The sequence below is a fragment of the Pelophylax lessonae genome (assembly GCF_965119305.1).
Source record: "Pelophylax lessonae genome assembly, chromosome: 1".
Lineage (NCBI taxonomy): Eukaryota > Metazoa > Chordata > Amphibia > Anura > Ranidae > Pelophylax > Pelophylax lessonae.
This window is the reverse complement of record NC_138768.1, coordinates 526,894,232-526,914,500: the sequence shown is the minus strand read 5'-3', so window position 1 is coordinate 526,914,500 and position 20,269 is coordinate 526,894,232. Positions and strand designations below refer to the sequence as shown.

The window sequence follows — 20,269 nt, the reverse complement described above, 5'->3', positions numbered from 1 at the left end:
ACTCGCTGGCCAGCCCCCGTCCACTGGGGCTCTGTCGTGGCGAGGCCTAGCGCTGGGCTATACCCTGCACGCGATTGCTGGCCGGGCTGGGAGACCTTAAGGATCTAGAATATCCAGTCCAAAACCCAGTTAAGCTGTTGATTGCAGTTCTCTCAGAAACATAACTAGCTAAAAAAAAAAAAAAAAATTTCACAAAGGTTCCCTTTAAAATAAAAAGCAAGCTAAGACCGAAGTCCCAGCCGGGAACTAGGTCCTACTCCTAAACTAGGCAGAAACAAAACTGAAGCCTATAGCAGAGTGTGTGGGTTTATGCCTGCAGGGACTGCCCCATAGGCGTGGTAAAGTTTTTTCCTGCCTAGTGTCCTACTCCTGTAGGGTGCAGCATAACCCAATGGTCAAGAAGAATATGATGCTGCATCTGTCAATGAATAGAGAAGGACATCAATTTTATTTGGGTACACCATCGCACGGCCATGCAATTGTCAGGTAAAGCAACACAGTGCCCTATTGTAAAAAGGCCAAAACCCTAGCTATAGAGAACAAGCGAGGGTGCAGCGATTCACACCATGAAATGTACGATTTCCACGTACGATGATAGATCATCCTAGATGTCTACTTCCTGGCCTTCAAAAGGGTAGTAATCACCGAATCAGAGAGACCTCAATCCCTCAACACCTTGCTTTCAACAGCAAAGCAGTTAAAGCCAGCGACCGTAAAGCAGGATGGAAGATCGGTCCTTGAGATTAGAGATCTTCCCACAGAGGAAGACGCCATGGAGGATCCACCACCATTTTTACCAGTTATGCGTACCAGGACTGCCAAGGCCAGTCTGGTGCCAACAGAATGACCGGAATGCCTTCCATGGCCACCCAGTGAAGAAACCTCGGCAGGAGAACAAGTGGAGGGAAGGCATAGATCAGGTGATACGGACTCCAAGGAGGAGACACAGGAGACAAAACACCTCCGGATAAAGGGACCATTCCCATTGATCCAACACCTGACGACTCAGGTAATCCACCTGCCAATTCTCCACAACTGGGATGTAGATTGCGGAGAGAGCCGCAACATTGTGTTCCGACCACACCAGAATCTCGGCCACCTCCTTGGCCGCCAGGGCACTCCTGGTGCCCCCTTGGTGATTGATGTAAGCCACGGCCGTGGCATTGTCTGACTGAACCCGAACCGGAAAGCTGCGTAGCCGACTTGTCCCGTGAAGCAGGCAGAGCTTGATCACTCTCAGCTTCAGAATATTGATCAGCAAGGAAGACTCTTCCGTCGTCCAAGTTCCCTGGGCACAAAGCTTCCCCAGCACTCAACCCCAGCCTGACAGGCTGGCGTCCAAGGTGAACACAATCCAAAACAACGGCAGGAAGGACTTGCCTTGGCACAGGAAGGGTGACTGGAGCCAAAAAGAGACGACTTTGTGAGATGGCTCAACTGAATCTTAAGGTCCAAGGACCAAGGATCTCTGTTCCATTTTGCCAGAATTTCTTTCTGCAACTGTCTTGTGTGAGACTGAGCAAACAGGACCGCTTCGAAGGTCGAGACCATCAGAACCAGGGCCCTCATGCAAGCCGCAATCGCTCTCCATCAGCAACAGAACTGCCCTTTGCAACTTCTGAAGCATGTCTAAGGGAAGGAAGACCCTCGCCAGAATCCAGGATTAGCCCCAGATAAGTGACCCACTCGGACGGTGTCAGGGCAGATTTGTGGAAATTGATCGTTCACCCGAATTCCTGAAGGGTCTGAATGGTGATGGAGACGTTGTCCAGCAGATCCGAATGAGAGACTGCTCACAACAGGAGATCATCCAGATATCCCACAATGGAGATACCTCGTCGACATAACAAGGCCAGCACAGGGGCTAGGACCATGGTAAAAACTCAATTCACAAATTGAAAGTGCTCCTCTGCCACCGCGAAGCGGAGGAATCACTGGTGTCCCTCGAATATGGGGATGTGGAGATACGCATCTTTGATATCGATGGAAGCCAGAAAATCCTCCTGATTCAAAGATGCCACCACTGACGGAATGGACTCCTTTTGAAACTTCTGCACTGGCACAAAGCGGTTCAGAGCCTTGAGGTTTGGATGCACTTTGCCCTCCTTTCTGGGCACCTTGAACAGGTTTGAATAGAAACATTTAGAGTGTTCCTGCGGAGGAACCGGCACAATTACCCCTTGAGCCAGGAGAACTCGCACAGCCTCCCGCAGATTCTTCAAACGCTCCAGAGACAGGTGGAGATTCAACTGAAAGAACCTGTCCTCTGGCAGGGACCAGAATTCGATCTTGTCCTGAATGAAGGAAGTCCAGGGTTCCTGAAAGAAGCGCCGACATCCCCCCACCCCTGAGATGGGTGAGGGCACCCCTTCATGCTGAAGAGGACTTGTCTTCAGGACCGGACTGACCGACCTTGGGCTTGCCCCAAGGCTTCTTAGTTCCCCCAGAAGTTTGGAACAGCTTACCTTTTTCTTGCACCCCGGAGGCACGAAAAAAACGTTTATGAGCAGAAAAGGAGGGACCCCGCTTAGTACGGGGTGTCTTACCCTTGGAGGACTGAGGAAGAAGAGTACTCTTCCCGCCAGTCAAACCCCTGATTAACTCATCCAATGAGTCGCCAAACAACCGTTCTCCCAGAAATGGGAGATAAGCCAGGGCTTTCTTAGAAGCTTGGTCAGCCGACCAGCTCTTCAACCAAACCATGCATCTTAAAACCATGCCGAAACACTGGCCACCAGGGGAGCCACATCCATAGACACATCACCCAGGAACACCAGAGCCTGGATCACCTGGACCAAACAGTTCCAGCTGTTCCGGATGAACAGTCTCGGGGTCCAAAGTCTCCCGCAAACCCCTAATCCATTCCGTCACAGTCTGAGACTAACACAGACACAAAAAACGGTTTCAAAATGGAAGCCGCCAGTACGTCAAGATGGCGGGAAAGGGATTCCACCCGCCTGTCCACTGGATCCATAAAAACCGGGGATTCCTCCACATGCACAATGGTAGATTTGTTTAATCTGCAAACAGGATGGTCCACCTTAGGTGGCACCATCCAACGGTTGGAGACCATTTCAGCAAAAGGGTACCAGCGTTTAAAGCGTTTTGGCACACATAACACGTGCTTAACGTGCCGCCATTGGTCATTCACAATATTGTGAAAGGTGTCGGGACAAGGGAAAACCCTGTCAGCTTTTGGAGACTTCCGAGAGCCAAAAGCCACCCACGTTCCTGCCAGTGTGGGGTCATCAGCCAATTTTAAAGTATCCCGCGCTGAAATGATCAGGGCTTCCACTAACGTTCTCGTGCTGCAGCTGAAGAGGACAGGTCCTCGTCACCATCTGACTGCGAGGACAGCAACCCCTCAGGTAGGGGGGGGGGGCGTCCGGGGCAACCCAATCAGCCTCTGAATCAGAAGACACCTCCATAGATTGGAGAAGGCAGCGGCCGTTTTCGGCTATCAACCTTTTTCATGACTAAATCAACTTTAGTCGCCAGGCTTTCCAGAGCTGCTGAAATCGCGGCTAGCGACTGTTTTAACCCGGACTGTCCGGGAGTCCCACAGAGTGGGTCTGAGGGTGATTGCACAGTTTGGGACTCCATATTGCAATTTGCAAAAAAAATTGACTTTAAGAGCGCCAATCGCGGTATTCACCACCGATCTCAGCGGTATGCAGGGAACCCCTTTAAACTAAACTGACAGCAGAAAGTGCAGGAATATGCCCACAGGGACCCCAAGTACTGTACCACCTCAGACAAACCGTCCTCCTGAGTCTTCCAGCAGCATGGAGAGAAAGACAGGAAGTGACCTCGGCCAGTAGCAGGAAACAAATGAACAGGAAGTGATGTCGCCTGAGGAAGGTCACACTCCCCAGCATAGCACAAGGGCTACACAAAGATGAATGCCCATACATATCAATAGCTACAGGGAAAATGGCTGCCCCATACAAGTCTATGGGGTAAAATTAACATTGCCCACACTTAAGATGGCGGCGCTCACGGTGAACCATGCTGCTAGGAACCGACACATGAAGGCTTCAGGAATCCCAACAGGGTCCAACAAGCCCAAGGTACCATGTCACAAACCACCCCCCCCCCATGGGCGCCAGGTGCTCCAGACACACAGCCACCGCAGGGACAGGGAAGGGGGGGGGAGGATAGGACACACAGACCGGGCAGGCCAGGGGGATATTTTGGGAGGTACAAATCCCATTATCCCCAGGAGAGGGCCCACATCCCCCCAAGGCCAGCAGGGGAAAGCGGGGCACATTTACTCACCATACCATGGACCAGGTGGGCTTCGCTCCAGGCAGACTGCCTCCCACCCAAAGTGGGGGTGCTGCCAGCTGAGGGGTACGCTGCGACTCGCGTTTTTAGATCGTCGCGTCCCGGCGAGGAGTCCGCTCGCAGGCTTGTCCCCATCCAGAAAAGGGACACCGTAGTGGTTAGGCCTAGGTCGGGACTATAACCTGCTCACGCTCGTTGGCCAGACTGGGGGACCATAAGGATCTCATTATCCAGTGCGTAGCCCCAGCCAGCATCGTTGTTTGTAGATCACCAGGAAAATTATTCCCTGAACACTAGCTAGCAAGTGAGTAAAGAGAAATAAAAAGAAAATATTATGAAAATATTTAAAAAAAAAAAAAAACTGAGACCGGAGTCCCAGCAGGAAACCTAGGTCCTACTCCTTCTCTAGGCAGAAACAAACTGATGTGCTGGGCTGTGGCATTGGGGGGTTATGCCTGGATGGACCGCCCCGTGGGCGTGTACATGTTAAAGGTTTTGTACTAACGTACTGCCTAGACTACACCTGCAGGTGGCAGCATAACACACTCAGCTCATGGAGATGAGGCTGCGTCTCTTGAAGGACGATAGAGAAAGGGTCCTGTTGCCTCTTTTGGTCTATTTCAGGTCTAAATTCAAACAAAATTCAGACACGATTCGCACCTGAATACGGAGTACAGAGACGCATCGGACCCCCTGCTGAGCAGTGGCCGCAGCTAGTGTGAACCTAGTCTTAAAGGTTTTTCCACTTTTGCACTCATAACCCCACTATCTGTATATTTGTTACCTCACCAAAAAAAAATATTTCTTACGTTTTAGATGTTTCTCACCAGGAGGCGTCATGGCTGACTGCAAGGTTTTCTGAACAATGTTAGAGTAAGCCTGTCCTAAGTCTATCCTCGTTAACATTAACATGCAATGCAAAAAGCCCTCTACAACTTTAACTATTTGTTAGGACAGATTGTTTAAATCTAGTTACACTTGATCATGAACATCTGCCTGTATACACAGTACAGACAAGGTTAATTAAGACCCCCTTATAATCAAAGGCAAACTAGGAGGCATTTTTGGATGGTCCAGAATGGATGGTTGGTCCAGTAAAGAGCACCTTAAAAGGGAAGCTGTCATTTTTTTAAATATTTTTTAGGTTATGCTATGTGAATGGGGTCATGTAACAAATATAAAGTAGGTGTTATCCCAATTTGACAGCAAAAGTGGAAATACACATTAAAGATTATGAGGCTAAACAATGATCTGAGCTACTTAGGAATGAAAATACAAAGCTGGGGTGCCATTGTGGGTCCTATCCAGAATTACAAGAAGGCAAATCAGTAGTTCTACAATGTAGACAAGGCAGAGGTTATAAGAAAGGTGTAGATTAGGGTGTACTGATCCCTCTGAGCTTCCGCCTGGGGATCTTTGCATCTGGATATAAACTTGTCCAATTTATTGCTGGACCCAGAGGTCCACATCAGGTGTCACATCTGTCTAAAGGTAAACGAGATTGCTTTGTTTTGCAAGTGCTCAGAACACTCCCTTTTAGTTTTGGGACCATGAACAGATTGGAGTAAAAGCCCTCAAACTGTCTAACTTCATAGCAGGGACTAGAGTTAAGATCCTTTGGTCCAAAAGTCTGGGGAGTGCCCAGTGAATAGCTAATTTCTGAGAAGACACAGGAAGATTTGAAGTTAAAAACCTGTGGAGGGGGTAGAGACCAAATTTCTAATTTGTAATAGCTGCTGCAATACCTCTTGCACCTAGGCATCAGGAACACAAGTCATCGAAGCATCCACAAAAGGTCGTTAAAAAACAATTCTCCCTTGTTCATGCCAAGAAGGGCTTCTTGGGGACTTTACAGTTTTGAACTGCTAGACCTTGCAAGCCAAGCTTACAAGGTCTCAAAGGAGAGGCTGAGGGTGTACTAAAAGGCAAAAGGAAAGTTTCTTAGCGGAGATTGAATGAGAGGACTTCGAAGCCTGATCCTTGGATTTCTTTTGATGAAGGAAGAGCTTTTGCACACAGTAGCATCCATAATACACCCTCCAGAGCTATTCTTAAGAGACATTGTCCTGGATAGGCCATGCAGATTAAAGGGGGTTCTTGCAAAGGTTCCACAATCTGGGACTTATGCCAAAGTGCCCTATGCATTTTTACTGAAAATAAACCAATGTGAGGAATAAGTCGGGAGGGCTTCTCTCATCACAGGTAAAGTTCCAGGTAATCAATGGGGTCAATAACAGAATCTGTGAGATCCCTTTAAAAACATTTGGACCAATTAAACTTGGTTTGGCAAAGCAAGATTACAGCCAAGTTTGGGTGTAAAGCAGGACCTATCAGTTAAAGACAGCACAGTTCTAGAAAGGGCCTTTAACAAATTATTGGTCAGATGCTTCCCTTGTTAAGGTGAGATACAGCCAAACCTACAGTAGAAATTGACCATTTGAACAAACTCATTACTAAGTGGGTAAAGAGACATCAATCACTTAAGGGGAACAAACAGCCTATCAGAGTATTTCCAGTTTTTGTACAACTGAAAGAGAGGGGGGGGAAGAAAATTTACATGTAGTCTTAGGTGTCGTAAATAACCCAGGGCCAGAAACAGCACTAGAAGAGACAGGCTGATCCTCAAGCTTCAGAGTGATGGGCACTGCATGTCAAAACTGTGGAAAAATATACAGAGTATATACCACACGCCAAGGATAAAATACCAGATGGATGTATAAAAGAATAAAGAAGTCTAATAATTATATATAAAAATATATAAAAATAGGAGAATATCCAATACTAAAAGCAGCTGCTATACAATAAAAGATATAGTATAAAAAGAATGGTCTCTTTTTTTTAAAAAAGGGGGCCAAGTACAGCACTTTTATAGAGTCAAAACTGTCTATTTTAGCTTTGGAATATTAACAGTGGACTGCAACCCCTCAGGGGAAAGCTCATGGGTCAAAGACTAGAGCAACTCCGAATCAGACAGTCTCTGAGGCCAATGGCTCCGAAGCTGCTATGGCCGGAAGTAAGAAATGTGCTGGAGAGGGACCAGGAACATATTTTCAGTATCTGTAAACAGAATTAAAACAAAGTCCAGCAGGATATAATAAATAATAATAATATATAATAAAACCTAAGCTGAAAGGGCAGGAGACCCAGCCACAGCCAAAGGAGAAAAGAGGAATCCAATGAGGGGTGCAGTAAGAAACCAAGGCGAAGGTAAGTTCAGCCTAGCAGGGTCTGGTGGTGTTACAGTCCAAAAAGCCAGGCTGAAGACAAAAAGGCACCAGATAGCTGCGAACCGGTGGAAAAAAACACCAGAAGCAAATAAATGTAGACTGATTTTGGTTGAACAATAAAAAAGTAACTAGAAAAAGTTAAATGTTAGTTCTAAACAGCAAAGCTAAAGAAAAGCCATCCATCATCCTAGGACACTACCAAAAAACTTAGACATGCTTGTAGTTGTATTCCCTATGCAAGCTTCCTATGAGCAGAGGTATAACCCTAAATGTTTAATATTTCCTGATTCCCTCAATGGATGAGAAAGAAATCCACATTTTCAGTAATCTTCAATTAGCATTTCTAGTTGGTGTTGACATAAGCACTTCAATGTTTTACTGATCCCAAACAAGTATATACAGTCAAGAAAACACCTTTAAATATTTGCTCTAAGTAACATTAATTTTGCCATTTGCAATTCATTGATTGATGAAACTTGTGTTACCTTCATCTACAGTAAATTGGCAGCTTTTGTCGTTGTAAAAAAGGATTTTCTTCTTGTCCGGTCTCGTAACAAATGTAATCTGGTCCCCCAGTGCCTTGTGTGAAATAAAGTACATATGAATCATAAATGAAATGTAAAATGATCGATGTCATTCTTGCATTAATCCATGTTTAAACCTATGCCCAGGTCTGCCCCATTCATGTATTAATACAACTGGTGTTGGTTTATGAAACCTGGAGGGATTATTATATTGTCCATACCAACCATTTACCACAAAGCTGGCTTGTGGATGAATATCTTCACAATTATCATCAAATTTACAATATATAAATATTATTTTTTTTTTAAAAACACCAATGTTAGTAACCAAAGTGCAATTATCCCTTGCAATCAAATTACACCTTTCATCAATTTAGAATAGGAAGTTAGGAAAATGAAAAATGGATGCTTGCTGCTATGGATTACTGTATTAAGCAAAGCTTATATCACCAAAAAAAAAAAAAAACATAAACCGGGATATGCACAATCTTTGTTATTTGGTGAACTACACCACAGTTGAACATGCTTGGTATGGGCCAAATACTAACAAACAACTTAACAGATAAATACAAATTTTAGAGTTATGAACACAAAAAAATAATAATCTAGGACAAAATAGAATTATTGGATAGATTCACATTTGGGAACATGTTAAATGTTTCACCTGTGTTAGGGTGGACACATGTAACATTTTCCCACTCCTGCAGCTTCTGGCCAATCACCCTTCCATTGTGACAGCGGGCAGGGGATCTTCTCCTGTCACCTGTTGTCACAATTCAAAAAGAACATGGCCATGTTGTTCATTGACAGAGATCTGTGAATTAATGAACTAAAAGTACCAACAGCCTCTGCGGCTGAAGGACTGTAGTGCTCAATGAATGACCAGGGCACTAGATCTAGGTAGTTCACTGAGTTTTCCTGCCATTGTTTAACTGCCTGGCCGTACAAGGTATGAGCAGACAAATACACTGACAGCCTGCAGGAGCTAACCATGGATGTAATGCTTTACAGGTTCATATAGAGATCTATATAGAGATATATCTATAAATATTTATATATAAAATATATATATATATATATTATATATATAGTTGCACATTTATTTTTACCTGCAAAAAAAAAAAAATGTGCATGTACAAGAAGAAGTGAGCTTATCCTTTAAAAGCAGTGGTAAACTCAAATTATTGCACCCAAAATTATAAATAAGTAATTACATGTTGTTCTTTTGCAGCTATGCACCGCATATAGAAGGGAAGTAGAACACTCTTGCTTGAAATAAAACGGAAAATTTATATCAATACTTACCGTAATTTTCCTTTCCTGATAGAACTCCATGGCAGCACACGTATGGGTAGGCTCCGCCTCCTCTCCTACCCTATAGGACCCCACTCCCATAAATTTTTGCTCCAAGCCAGGAGCCGTGTTCCATATATAGACTACTCCAGCAGATGGGAGGGAACTCCTGCTGCCATGGAGTTCTATCAGGAAAGGAAAATTACGGTAAGTATTGATATAAATTTTCCGTTTTCCTGACAGACTCCATGGCAGCACACGTATGGGAAATAACTAGCCATACACACCCGGGTGGGCAACTGCTGGTCAAACAGAAATAGGTTTAATTTGCACCGTCAACAGACAAAATTTTTAAACCAAAATCAACTGAGGATAAAGAAGCAGGTTCAACACAATAGTGTGACATGAAAGTGTTAATTGAGGACCATGAGGCCGCTCTGCAAATGACATCTGGTGCAACATGAAGGGAAGCCGCCCAAGACGTAGAAATCCCTCTGGTGGAATGCGCCGTCACCACTTCCGGAGGAGCCAGTCCCTTGGCTCTATATGCCCACTGGATGGTCTGAACTATCCAGCTAGAAATTGTTCTGGAAGAAGCCCTCTTGCCTCTGTTCTTTCCATAAAAAGAGAACAAATAGATAGTCTGACTTGCGAAAGGAAGCTGTGAACTTCAAGTATGTTTGAAGGACTTCGCCCACATCCAACGGATGGGTACTCTGGTCATCTTGAGACTTGAATGTAGGTAAAACAATCTCTTGGTTGACATGAAAAACTGAATTTACCTTCGGATTGGACCCTAGCATAGGGACCAGGACGACCCGATCAGGAAAAAATGTCAGAAAAGGTTCTTTGCAACCCAGGTCACTAATTTCAGAGACACGTTTAGCCGATGTGATGGCTACTAAAAAGGCCGTCTTCATAGACAGATTCTTAAGGAAGAAGGAATCTCCATGTTCCAAAACTGTTGCTGAGAGAAACTCAAGGACTAGTGGAAGGTCCCATTTGGGGAACCTGGGTTTCCTGGGAGGTCTCATTCTTGACGCACCTCTGAAAAACTGCCGGACCAGAGGATGTTTTGCCCATGAGGTCCCCGTGAAGGCAGAGATTGCTGAGATCTGTACTCTGAGAGAGCCAACAGCCAGAGATAGGTCTAAGCCTGTCTGGAGGAACCCCAGAATATGATGGATCTTAGGATTAGTGATGAAATCGGACTCATTAGACATGTAATCCTCAAACTTAGACCAGATCCTCTCGTAGACTTTGTTGGTGCCCGGTCTCCTGGCACTCATCATTGTGGACATTGCCGCACTTGGACAGCCAAGAGCTTTTAGTCTTTCCCTCTCAAGGACCATGCCATGAGATGTAACTGCGCTGGGCATGGATGCAGCACTGGACCCTGAGATAGAAGGTCCGACCTGAATGGCAGGGGAACAGGATCCCGAAAGCTCAGTTGGAGCAGCAGAGGAAACCAGGGCCTCCTTGGCCAAAACGGAAGAATTGCTATGACTTCTACCCTCTCTCTCCTGAGTCTCTGCAGGAACTTGAATATCACTGGGACCGGGGGAAAAGCATATGCTTTGTGGAACTTCCAGTGGTCCGTCAGAGCATCTACCCCGTAGGCTTGGGGGTAACGCCATCTCGAGTAGAATTTCGTCAGTTTGGCATTGTTTGGAGAGGCAAACAGGTCTACCTCCGGAAGAATCCCCAGAGAGATGACCCACTTGAAGGTTTCTGGATGAAGAGACCATTCGTTGTTGTCTAGATTGGTTCTTGACAGAAAATCTGCCTGAACGTTCTGGACTCCTGGAAGATAAGCAGCTGATAGATTGGAAAGATTCCGTTGGGCCCATGCCATGATCGGTTTCACTTCTTCCAGAAGGGAGGAACTGCGGGTGCCCCCTTGCCTCTTGATATATGCGACTGCCGTCGTATTGTCTAGCCGTAGAAGGACCGAGGACCCTTTCACCAAGTGACGGAAGGCCATGATGGCACGAAAAGCTGCCCGAAGCTCCAGGACATTTGAGACCAACCCGAGGGTGGGAAAGTCCCACCTGCCCTGGGCCACCTCTGACAGGCAGTGCGCACCCCAGCCCGTCTGGCTGGCATCCGATGTCACAACGATCCAAGGAACGGGAACGATCGAATGACAATTCAGGAGATTTTCCCGTTGTAGCCACCAAGACAGACTCGCCCTCATAGAGGATGTTATCCGTACAGGAGTGTCTGGATTCCCGGAGCTCCATTGGCGGAGGAAACCGATTTGAAAGGGCCTCATCCTCCACTGTGCCCACTTGACCATGGGGGCCGTGGAGACCATGGTCCCTATTATTTTCAGACACTGTGATGCCCGAAGATAAGGGGTTGACATTGCCGGTTGTATTCTGCTGCGGATCACCGGAATCTTCTCCACTGGAAGAGAGATGGTGCCTCTGGAGGTGTTGAAGAGTGCCCCCAGGAAGATCAAGGATTTTGTCGGATCCAGATGGCTTTTCTCCAGATTCAAGAGCCACCCGAATTCTTGAAGGGTGGAGATTACCTGAGATCTGTGTTGCAGAATCTGTGCTTGGTCTTGAGAAAGAAGAAGCAGATCGTCTAAGTAGTGAAACAGTCGGATCCCTTTCGATCTGATCAAAGCTACAATAGCCAGTAAGATCTTTGAAAAGACTCGAGGTGAGGTGGTAAGCCCGAAAGGGAGACAGGTAAACTGGAGATGCACTTGACCCACGGCAAAGCGAAGAAATTTTTGTAGTTCTGCTGCCACTGGGACATGGAAATAGGCATCTTTTAGATCTATGGAGATCATCCAATCTTCTGGTTGCACCACTTGGCGGATAGTGAAGAGTGTCTCCATCCTGAACCTCTCTTTCTTTATGAAAGAGTTCAGATGAGTCAGGTCTATGACCGGCCTCCAAGAACCGTTCTTCTTTAGAACCATGAATAGAGGTGAATAAAGGCCTTGAAACCTTTCTTCGGCCGGAACTGGGATGACAGCACCTTGAGAGATCAGGGAATCTACGTATGACAGAAGAATTGACTTCTTTTCTTCCACGCGAGGTAGAGCCGTAGGGATGAACCGCAGAATTGGAGTTTCTTCGAAAGACCAAACGTGACCATGAGACACGGTCTTGACGGTCCACTGGTCTGTAATCGAGGCTGCCCAAACGTGCGCAAACTGACGTAGACGAGCGCCTACTCGCAACGCTTGAGCAGGCCTGATATCAAAAAGACTTTGTGGTCTCCCGACCACTGGAAGGTGTTCCCTTGTTGAACTTCTGACCTGTAGGTTGAGATCTTTTCCAATTCTTTCTGAACTCACGTCCAGGCCTGTAAGAGCGAGCTTCTCTGGATCGATCCGAACTTGGTTTGTGCTGAAATCTTCTGCGGTCAAGCAAACGGCGATCCTGAGGGAGGAAACCTGATTTACCACCAGTGGCACGGGTAATGGCACTGTCCAGTTTGTTGCCAAAAAGGGACGCACCCTCAAACGGAATCCTGCACCAGGCTTGTTTGGAAGCAGGATCGGCCAGCCAGGGACGTAACCATAAAGCACGTTTGGCCGTGACAGAAGAGAGCATGACCCGCGCCACCAGGCGAATGATATCAATGGAAGCCTCTCCCAAAAAGGCCGTTGCCAACCTTAGTTCATACACAGCCGAGCTTCTGGCTGCTTCCTCTGAGACACCTTGCAGTGTGGTCTCCACGTTATCTACCCAAGCCTCCATAGCTTTGGATGTGGCTGCAAGGGCTAGGGCTGGCTTGCAGGTCATACCAGCTAACAGATAGATCTTTTTGAGATCCGTATCAATTCGTCTATCCAGACCATCTTTAAATGAGACGGAATCTTCCAAAGGTAGGGTAACGTGTTTGACTAGCCTCATCAAGGCTGCGTCTATTGTAGGTGCAGAATCAAAATGCTTCACTTTGTCGGTCTTAAAAGGATATAACCTGGAAAATTTGGACGATAAGGAATTCTTTCTTTCAACTCCATGCCATTCGTCTGTAATGATTTCCCCCAGCTCACTCAGAAAAGGGAAATGATCCCGTTCTTTCTTGAGATGTTTAAAGTATTTCTTCTGTTTTGCTGGGGAGTCTGCTGGCTCTTCCCACTTTAACGCCTCTTTTACCGCTCTCACTAGCGGAGAGATCATGGCAAAATCAAAACCTGAACTTTGGTCTTCTAGGTCATCCTCACTTTCAGAGGAATCCGAGAAGCGACTAGGCTGGGAAGTGCCTGGCTCTACGTCTTCCCTCTGAGGGAGAACTGGAGTATCAGTTGTATGACCAGACAGCCGGTTGGGATCCCAATCCCTTAAGGATTCTTGCACGATCCGCCTGACCAGGGTTTCCACTGGTGGATCTGGGACTTGTTTTTCCTTGATTGCGCGAGAATAGCAGGCATCACACAAGGATCTATCCTCAGGGACTACAGCCCTACAACCCCAGCACGATTTGTGTGCGGGGCGGTCAGCATGTCGGGAAGACCGGCTTGGACAATCATCATGGCGCCTAGACCTAGACCTGGATCTATGGTGCCTGGATTTGGATGATGCATGGTGATGGCCTGAAGGTGATCTATCCTTTGATCCCGATGCAGGATGTTGGTCAGACCTAAAAGGGCTGAAAACAAAGGAAAGAAAAGCTCAGGCTACAGTAAGCCAGCTGGCAGACAAGCGAGAGTTAAAAGCTAAAGCTCACCTGTTGCGCAGGGACTGGCCACCGGGGGGCGGTGAGGCATCCATTGCAAATCACAGCGAGATAACCTGCAATAGGAAGGATGTAAGAACTCAATCTTACCTTCCCATAGCCGCCTTTCCCCTCCCCCATTCAAGCAGGACTGACCCAGCACAGGACTTACCAACACAGGCAGAGACACAGCGTGGGGAGGCCGCCGCAAAAGCCCACAGACATCCCAAGAATGACAGCTCCATCAGCTGTTTAAATTTCCCGGGAGCCGTAAAGCCACGCCCCCCCCCCCCCCCGACGCCACCGCGTCATGTAGGACCGGAAGTGGCGTGCGCACATGCGCAGACCACTTAGGAACCAAGCCTCGCAATGAACACCCAACTGGGAATCAGGAGGCAGGGGAGGAGCCGAGAGCGACGGCCTGGAACGCAGGAGCGCTCCAGCCGCCATACTAACCAGGAAGCAAAACGATGTAAAATATAAAAGTAAGCAATACATTACCACCAATACCGACAGAAGGACCTGGAACGCTCCTCAACCGGAGACTAGCGTGTGCGTCAGGGCATAAGGGCCTCCCGCTAGTAGCAAGGACGTTTGGCCAAGCGATGCAGCCCACCTCTCATTCAGGATTTATGGCATCTTCCGGCATCATTTCAAATTGCCCGGGTCCACCCAGTAGTACTGAGATTGCTGGACTAAGGTAGAAAGGCATCATCCAGGAAAGCCACACGCCACCAGGTATGTAAGAAAACGCATCCTATAAGGTAAGACTTCTCTTGCGGAAGGAGGACAAAAAAGGAACACGGCTCCTGGCTTGGAGCAAAAATTTATGGGAGTGGGGTCCTATAGGGTAGGAGAGGAGGCGGAGCCTACCCATACGTGTGCTGCCATGGAGTCTGTCAGGAAAAACTTTTTTTTTTTTTGTTTTTTTACAAGCTCCTGCAACAAAGAATCTGATTTCCTAAATCGGTTGTCACAGCCAGGTACACTTGAATCGCCCTTACCACATCTAAAGAATGCAAGGCAATTTCCTTAGGATGTTTAGGCTTAGGACATCGGGATGGTAGCACAATGTCTTCATTTAAATGAAATCCCGAGGGAACCTTAGGAAGAAATGCCCGACAGGGTCACAACACCACTTTGTCCTTCTGAATCACCAAGTAAGGTGACCGACAGGACAACGCAGCCAACTCTGACACACGATATGCGGAATTAATAGCTACTAAGAAAGCCACCTTCTGCGACAGAGTGAGCAGAGGAATTTCTGGAATATTTTCAAAAGGAGGCTTTTGAAGCACCGACAGAACCAAATTGAGATCCCACGGAGGTACCAGGGATTGCACCGGAGGAGCCAGATGGTGAACTCCCTGCACAAAGGTGTAAACCAAGGACTTCGCCGACAACGGCCTTTGGAAAAAAAATAGCCAAGGCGGAAATCTGGCCCTTGATGGTACCCGGAGTCAAACGTTGATCTACACCCAATTGTAGAAACTCCAACAAGCGAGACACAGAAAAGGAGCAGGGAGAAACGCCTCGCGGCTCATACCAAGTAATGTATGCCTCCCATACGCGTTGATAAACCCACCTGGAAGTAGATTTCCTAGCCTCCAACAGCCCTCTGTCTTTCAGCACCTGGCTTTCAATAGCCACGCCATTAAAGCCAGCGACCGTAAAGCAGGATGGAAGATTGGTCGTTGAGACAGAAGATCTTCCCTGAGAGGAAGCTTCCAAGGGACGTCTGCTACCAGCCTTACCAGGCCTGTGTACCAAGACCGGTGAGGCCACTCTGATGCCACCAGAATGACTGGAAATCCTAACTCGATTCTGCGTAGCAGTCTTGACAGAAGTTGTATTGGAGTAAGGGGGAAGTCAGATGATACTGACCCCAAGGAGCCACCAGAGCGTCTTCAGCGTCGGCCAGAGGATCCTGAGACCTTGACACAAACCTCTGCACCTTCCTGTTGAGACAGGAAGCCAGCAGGTCCACATCAGGGGGTCCCTACTGAAGACAGTTGATGGAAAACCTCCAGGTGAAGAGACCATTCTCCCAGATCCAACGTCTGCCGTCTGAGATAGTCTGCTTGCCAATTCCCTACCCCCCGGAATGTGCACTACAGAGGGGGGCCGGAACATATCGTTCTGCCCACCTCAGGATGCCGGCCACTTCCCGGGCTGCCAGGACACTCTTTGTGCCCCCTTGATGATTGACATATGCCACAGCCGTAGCATTGTCCGATTGCATCCGCACAGGGCATCCCTGCAGACTATCAGTCCATTGAGAAAGACAAGGTCTGATCGCCCGAATTTCCAGGATGTTGATCGACCACCTGGACTCTTCCCGAGAGCAGCCACCTTGGGCCGAACACACTCCCAAGACATCTACCCATCCGGACAGACTGGCATCCGTGGTGATTACAGTCCAATACAGGGGAAGAAAGGATTTCTCCAGACATAGTGACGGGGAGCGGAGCCACCATAGGAGAGATTCCCTCAAACCCCAACTCAACAGAATCAGATTGTCCAATGACAGCAGATCCTTTTTCCATTTGATCAGAATTTCCCTTTGGAAAAATCTGATGTGGAACTGCACAAACGGAGCCGCCTCAAAGGTGGATACCATCAGACCCAGTACTTGCATGCAAGCCCTGAGTGACGATAAATGGTTGGACAACAGGAGCCGAACAGCATCCTGTAGCTTCAGAAGGTTTGTCTGAGGAAGAAACACCCAGGCTAACGCTGAATCCAGCATCAGACCAAAGTAGTCCACCTTTGTGGATGGAGACTGTGCTGATTTCTGAAAAAATCAGTGTCCACCCGAACTCCTGCAGAATTTGCATCGTAATGTCCAAATCGGCTTCTAGAGCCGAGGTAGACTGCACGCAGAAGCAGATCGTCCCGGTAACCTAGTACCGCAATCCTCTTCTGCCATAACAAGGCCGACACCTTTGTGAACACTCGAGGAGCTGAAGCGAGACCAAAGGGTAATGCCACAAATTGAAAGTGCTCCTCGTCCACTGCAAAACTAAGAAAGCGCTAATTCCTGACGTATATTGGAATATGAAGGTAAGTGTCCTTGAGATTGAGAGGCCAGCAGATCTCGGTGCAGGAAACCTACTACTTTCCATCCGAAATTTCTAAACCCGGACAAAGTAGTTCAGAGCCTGGAGATCCAAGGTCGGATGAACCTTGCCTTCCTTCGTGGGAACTGTAAACAGACTTGAATAAAAACCTTGGAAACGCTCAGACTCTGAAACCGACACAATAACTCCTTGTGCTAACAGGTCCTGCACTGCTCTGTAGAGGCCCTGTAGCAGCTCTGGAGACAAGCGTAAGTTGTAAGGAAAGAATCTTGCCGGAGGCAAGAACCGAAAAACTAGATTTTGTAACGGAACCAGTTTGTGGACCCATTTGTCCTGAATGAGCAAGGTCCACGGATCCGGAAAGAAACAAAGACGTCTCCCACCCCAGACACGGGTGAGGGCGCCCCTTCAGGCTGGGAAAGGCTGATCTGCGGAACCAGAAGCCCAAGCTTTGGACTTACAATTCCAGGGTCTCTTGGAGCCTCCCCGCAAATTTATGAGTGGATCTTAAGCCCTTTTCCTGCGAGCCAGCCAGACAAAAGGGCCGCTTGTGAGCCGAAAAGAAGGGACCCCGCTTACAGCAAGGTCCCTTGCCCATAGCAGCCTGTGGAAGTAAAATACTCTTACCTCCAGTTAGACCCTTAATGATCTCTTCCATAGTGGCACTGAACAGACGGTCACCTAGAAAAGGAAGATCAGTCAGCACCTTTTGGAAGCCTGGTCAGCTGACCAGTTCTTCAACCAGATCCCTGGCGGCCAAGGAAGCAGCATCCAGGGATGCATCACAAATATACTGTAACCCTTGGATCAACTGATCCGCCAGCTCAGAAGGGTGTTGACTCCCCTCCTGATCCTGGCACAAAATCTTAGCCCATTCTGTTAAGGTCTGGGAAACCAAGGTGATAAACGCCGGTCTTAAAATTGAACCAGCCACAGGGAAGAGGTATTGGACTAGAGCCTCAGCTCTTGTGTCCACGGGGTCCTTAAAAGACGGGGAATCTTCCACCAGCAAAAGTGTGGCCTTATTTAGCCTGGAAACCTGAGAGTCCACTGACGGTGGAACCGTTCGTTTCTTCAGAAGAGACTCCTCAAAGGGATATCTTCTAGCAAAATGCTAAGGTATACCAACCAAGCGTTTCGGGGAACCAAATGGACTAGTGACAATCTCGTCAAAATAGGCAGCAAAGGGAAACAACTTGTTCACCTTGGAAGATTTGCGGGTGCCAAATTGAGTCCTCCAACTTTAAAGTTTCCCGCATTGATACAATCAGGGTCTCCACCAGCGCTTTTTCATGCGCGGATGCAGAGGAGGACTCACCCTCACTAGTAGAGCACACAGCGTGCGTGGACGCAGACCCAGTGGGCTGATTCTCTTCCGTGGCAGCCAAATTCACCTCAGAATCTGAGGAAGGAGAGGATACAGGTGAAGGCGGGGTGCGTTTCTTACCAGGTCTCCTTTGCAGTGTCATTTCTACTTTTACTACTAGCGACTGCAGGGCTGCCGTCATGACTGCCAGGGCAGACTGAGACCCAGAGGGTCCCACAGCTGCCAGGAGTGGATCGGGTGGTAAAACGTGCTCCATAGGCTCCATGACCATGAAGGGTTAAACAAAACCGCGCTGCTCAGCAAAAAAAAACATTTAAAAAAAACCAACAATGGGAGGCCCCTCCCCCCTGTGCACTGCTGGGGCACCACAAGAATCAGTGCACCCGCGGCGCTGTATACAGCAGAGAAGGGATATATACACCCAGAGACTCGCCACCCAAGCTGGAGAGCACCAAATACAGTCTGCCACACTGCAGGAAGAGGAAACGCTGACCTGACACTAGAGGCCCCCACAGCCTGAGCACTTCATCAGACTACAGTAAAATGGGCGCCATTAAAACTATGGGGAAACTAAAAACATAGCGGCTGGACTACACAAACACGGCCGCCGAAGCCAGGAATAGAGAGACCACGACAAAATGGCAGCACCATGCTGCGATGCACGGGACCATGGACCCCATGGAAAAGTTCACAGACACCAAGAAGGGACCCCCCCCCCCCCCCGCAGCACCCAGGTACAGACACCACCTACAGGGGGCCAACAGCGGCAGCACCCACCGCTCCTCCAACCCAGCACCATGCAGCCCCCGTACCCAATTTCACCCATACCCCCAAAAAGGGGCCAGGGGGGTGAACAGGGGACAGATGAGGGCAAAAACTTAAGGGGAGGAAGGACACAGGAGGGGCCTACCATCCCCAGGTGGGCCGCAACCCCCCCAGCAATTCCCCAGGGAAAGGGGGGGCACTACTCACCATACCACGGTCACTAGGCGGGCGCTACTCCCATCAGTCCACCGCACCATCTTGGAATGGGGGTGCTGCGCCCTTTACGCTGCGACTTTGATCGTGACAGTTGTCGTGACCAGGGCTATGCGACCTCGCGAGGCGTTTCACTCGCCGGTAAACCCCCGTTCAGAGGGGCTATGCAGCAGCCAAAGTAGGGTGGAGCTAATAGTTGGGTCGTGTTTTCAGGCCAGACTGGGCAGTCCGGCTGTTGATTGCAGTTCAACAGCACGGGACCAGGACCGCAGATCCCAGCAGAGAGCCAGGTCCTTACTCCTGACTAGGCAGAAAAAAATAGAATCCCACAGAAAGAAAGTGATGGTTTACCCTCTGGGACTGCCCCCCAGGGGCGTAACAAAAAAGGTTTCCACATAAGTCCAATGGTCGGAAGACTTGAAGATGTGTCTGTCAGTGAACGAAAGAGAAATTACATTTTTCTGGCACGAGGAGCTTGTCTGACAAATAGGACCAACAGCGCATGTGCTGGTGATGTAATTTCAAACAAAACAATTACACTGAAAGGAAGCAGGTAGGAAGCTGGGCACACAAGAACACACAGTACAATTGCTTGGAATGATTGATTTAAAAGAAAGTTTACTACCGCTTTAAAGCTGAACTCCAGGCAAACCGCTAAATATACAGCTGAAACTAATTTAGAAGGTGTTCTACCTGCAAATGATTTTATATTCTTCCCATCCAGTCCAAACGGTTTTACAGCCCTTTCAGGCAGCAAAGTTAGGTTATGACCTTACTTTAGCATGCTCCAGTTCATCAATAGAGTCGGGTCACCTCCCTGCTCCTATTATTTGACAGGCTGGTGAAAGAGCTGCAAAATTATTAGCTCAT

General features: G+C 48.0%; 1 protein-coding gene across 1 annotated transcript in view; it reads right to left on the bottom strand.

Annotated features, from left to right (window-relative positions):
• Positions 1-20,269, bottom strand: part of GTF2E2 (general transcription factor IIE subunit 2) — a 194,267-nt gene that overhangs the window by 50,170 nt on the left and 123,828 nt on the right. The window contains exon 5 of the mRNA XM_082243449.1: positions 8,000-8,093. Within this exon, the coding sequence (XP_082099575.1) occupies positions 8,000-8,093 (94 nt within the window). The remainder of the gene's footprint in view (positions 1-7,999; positions 8,094-20,269) is intronic.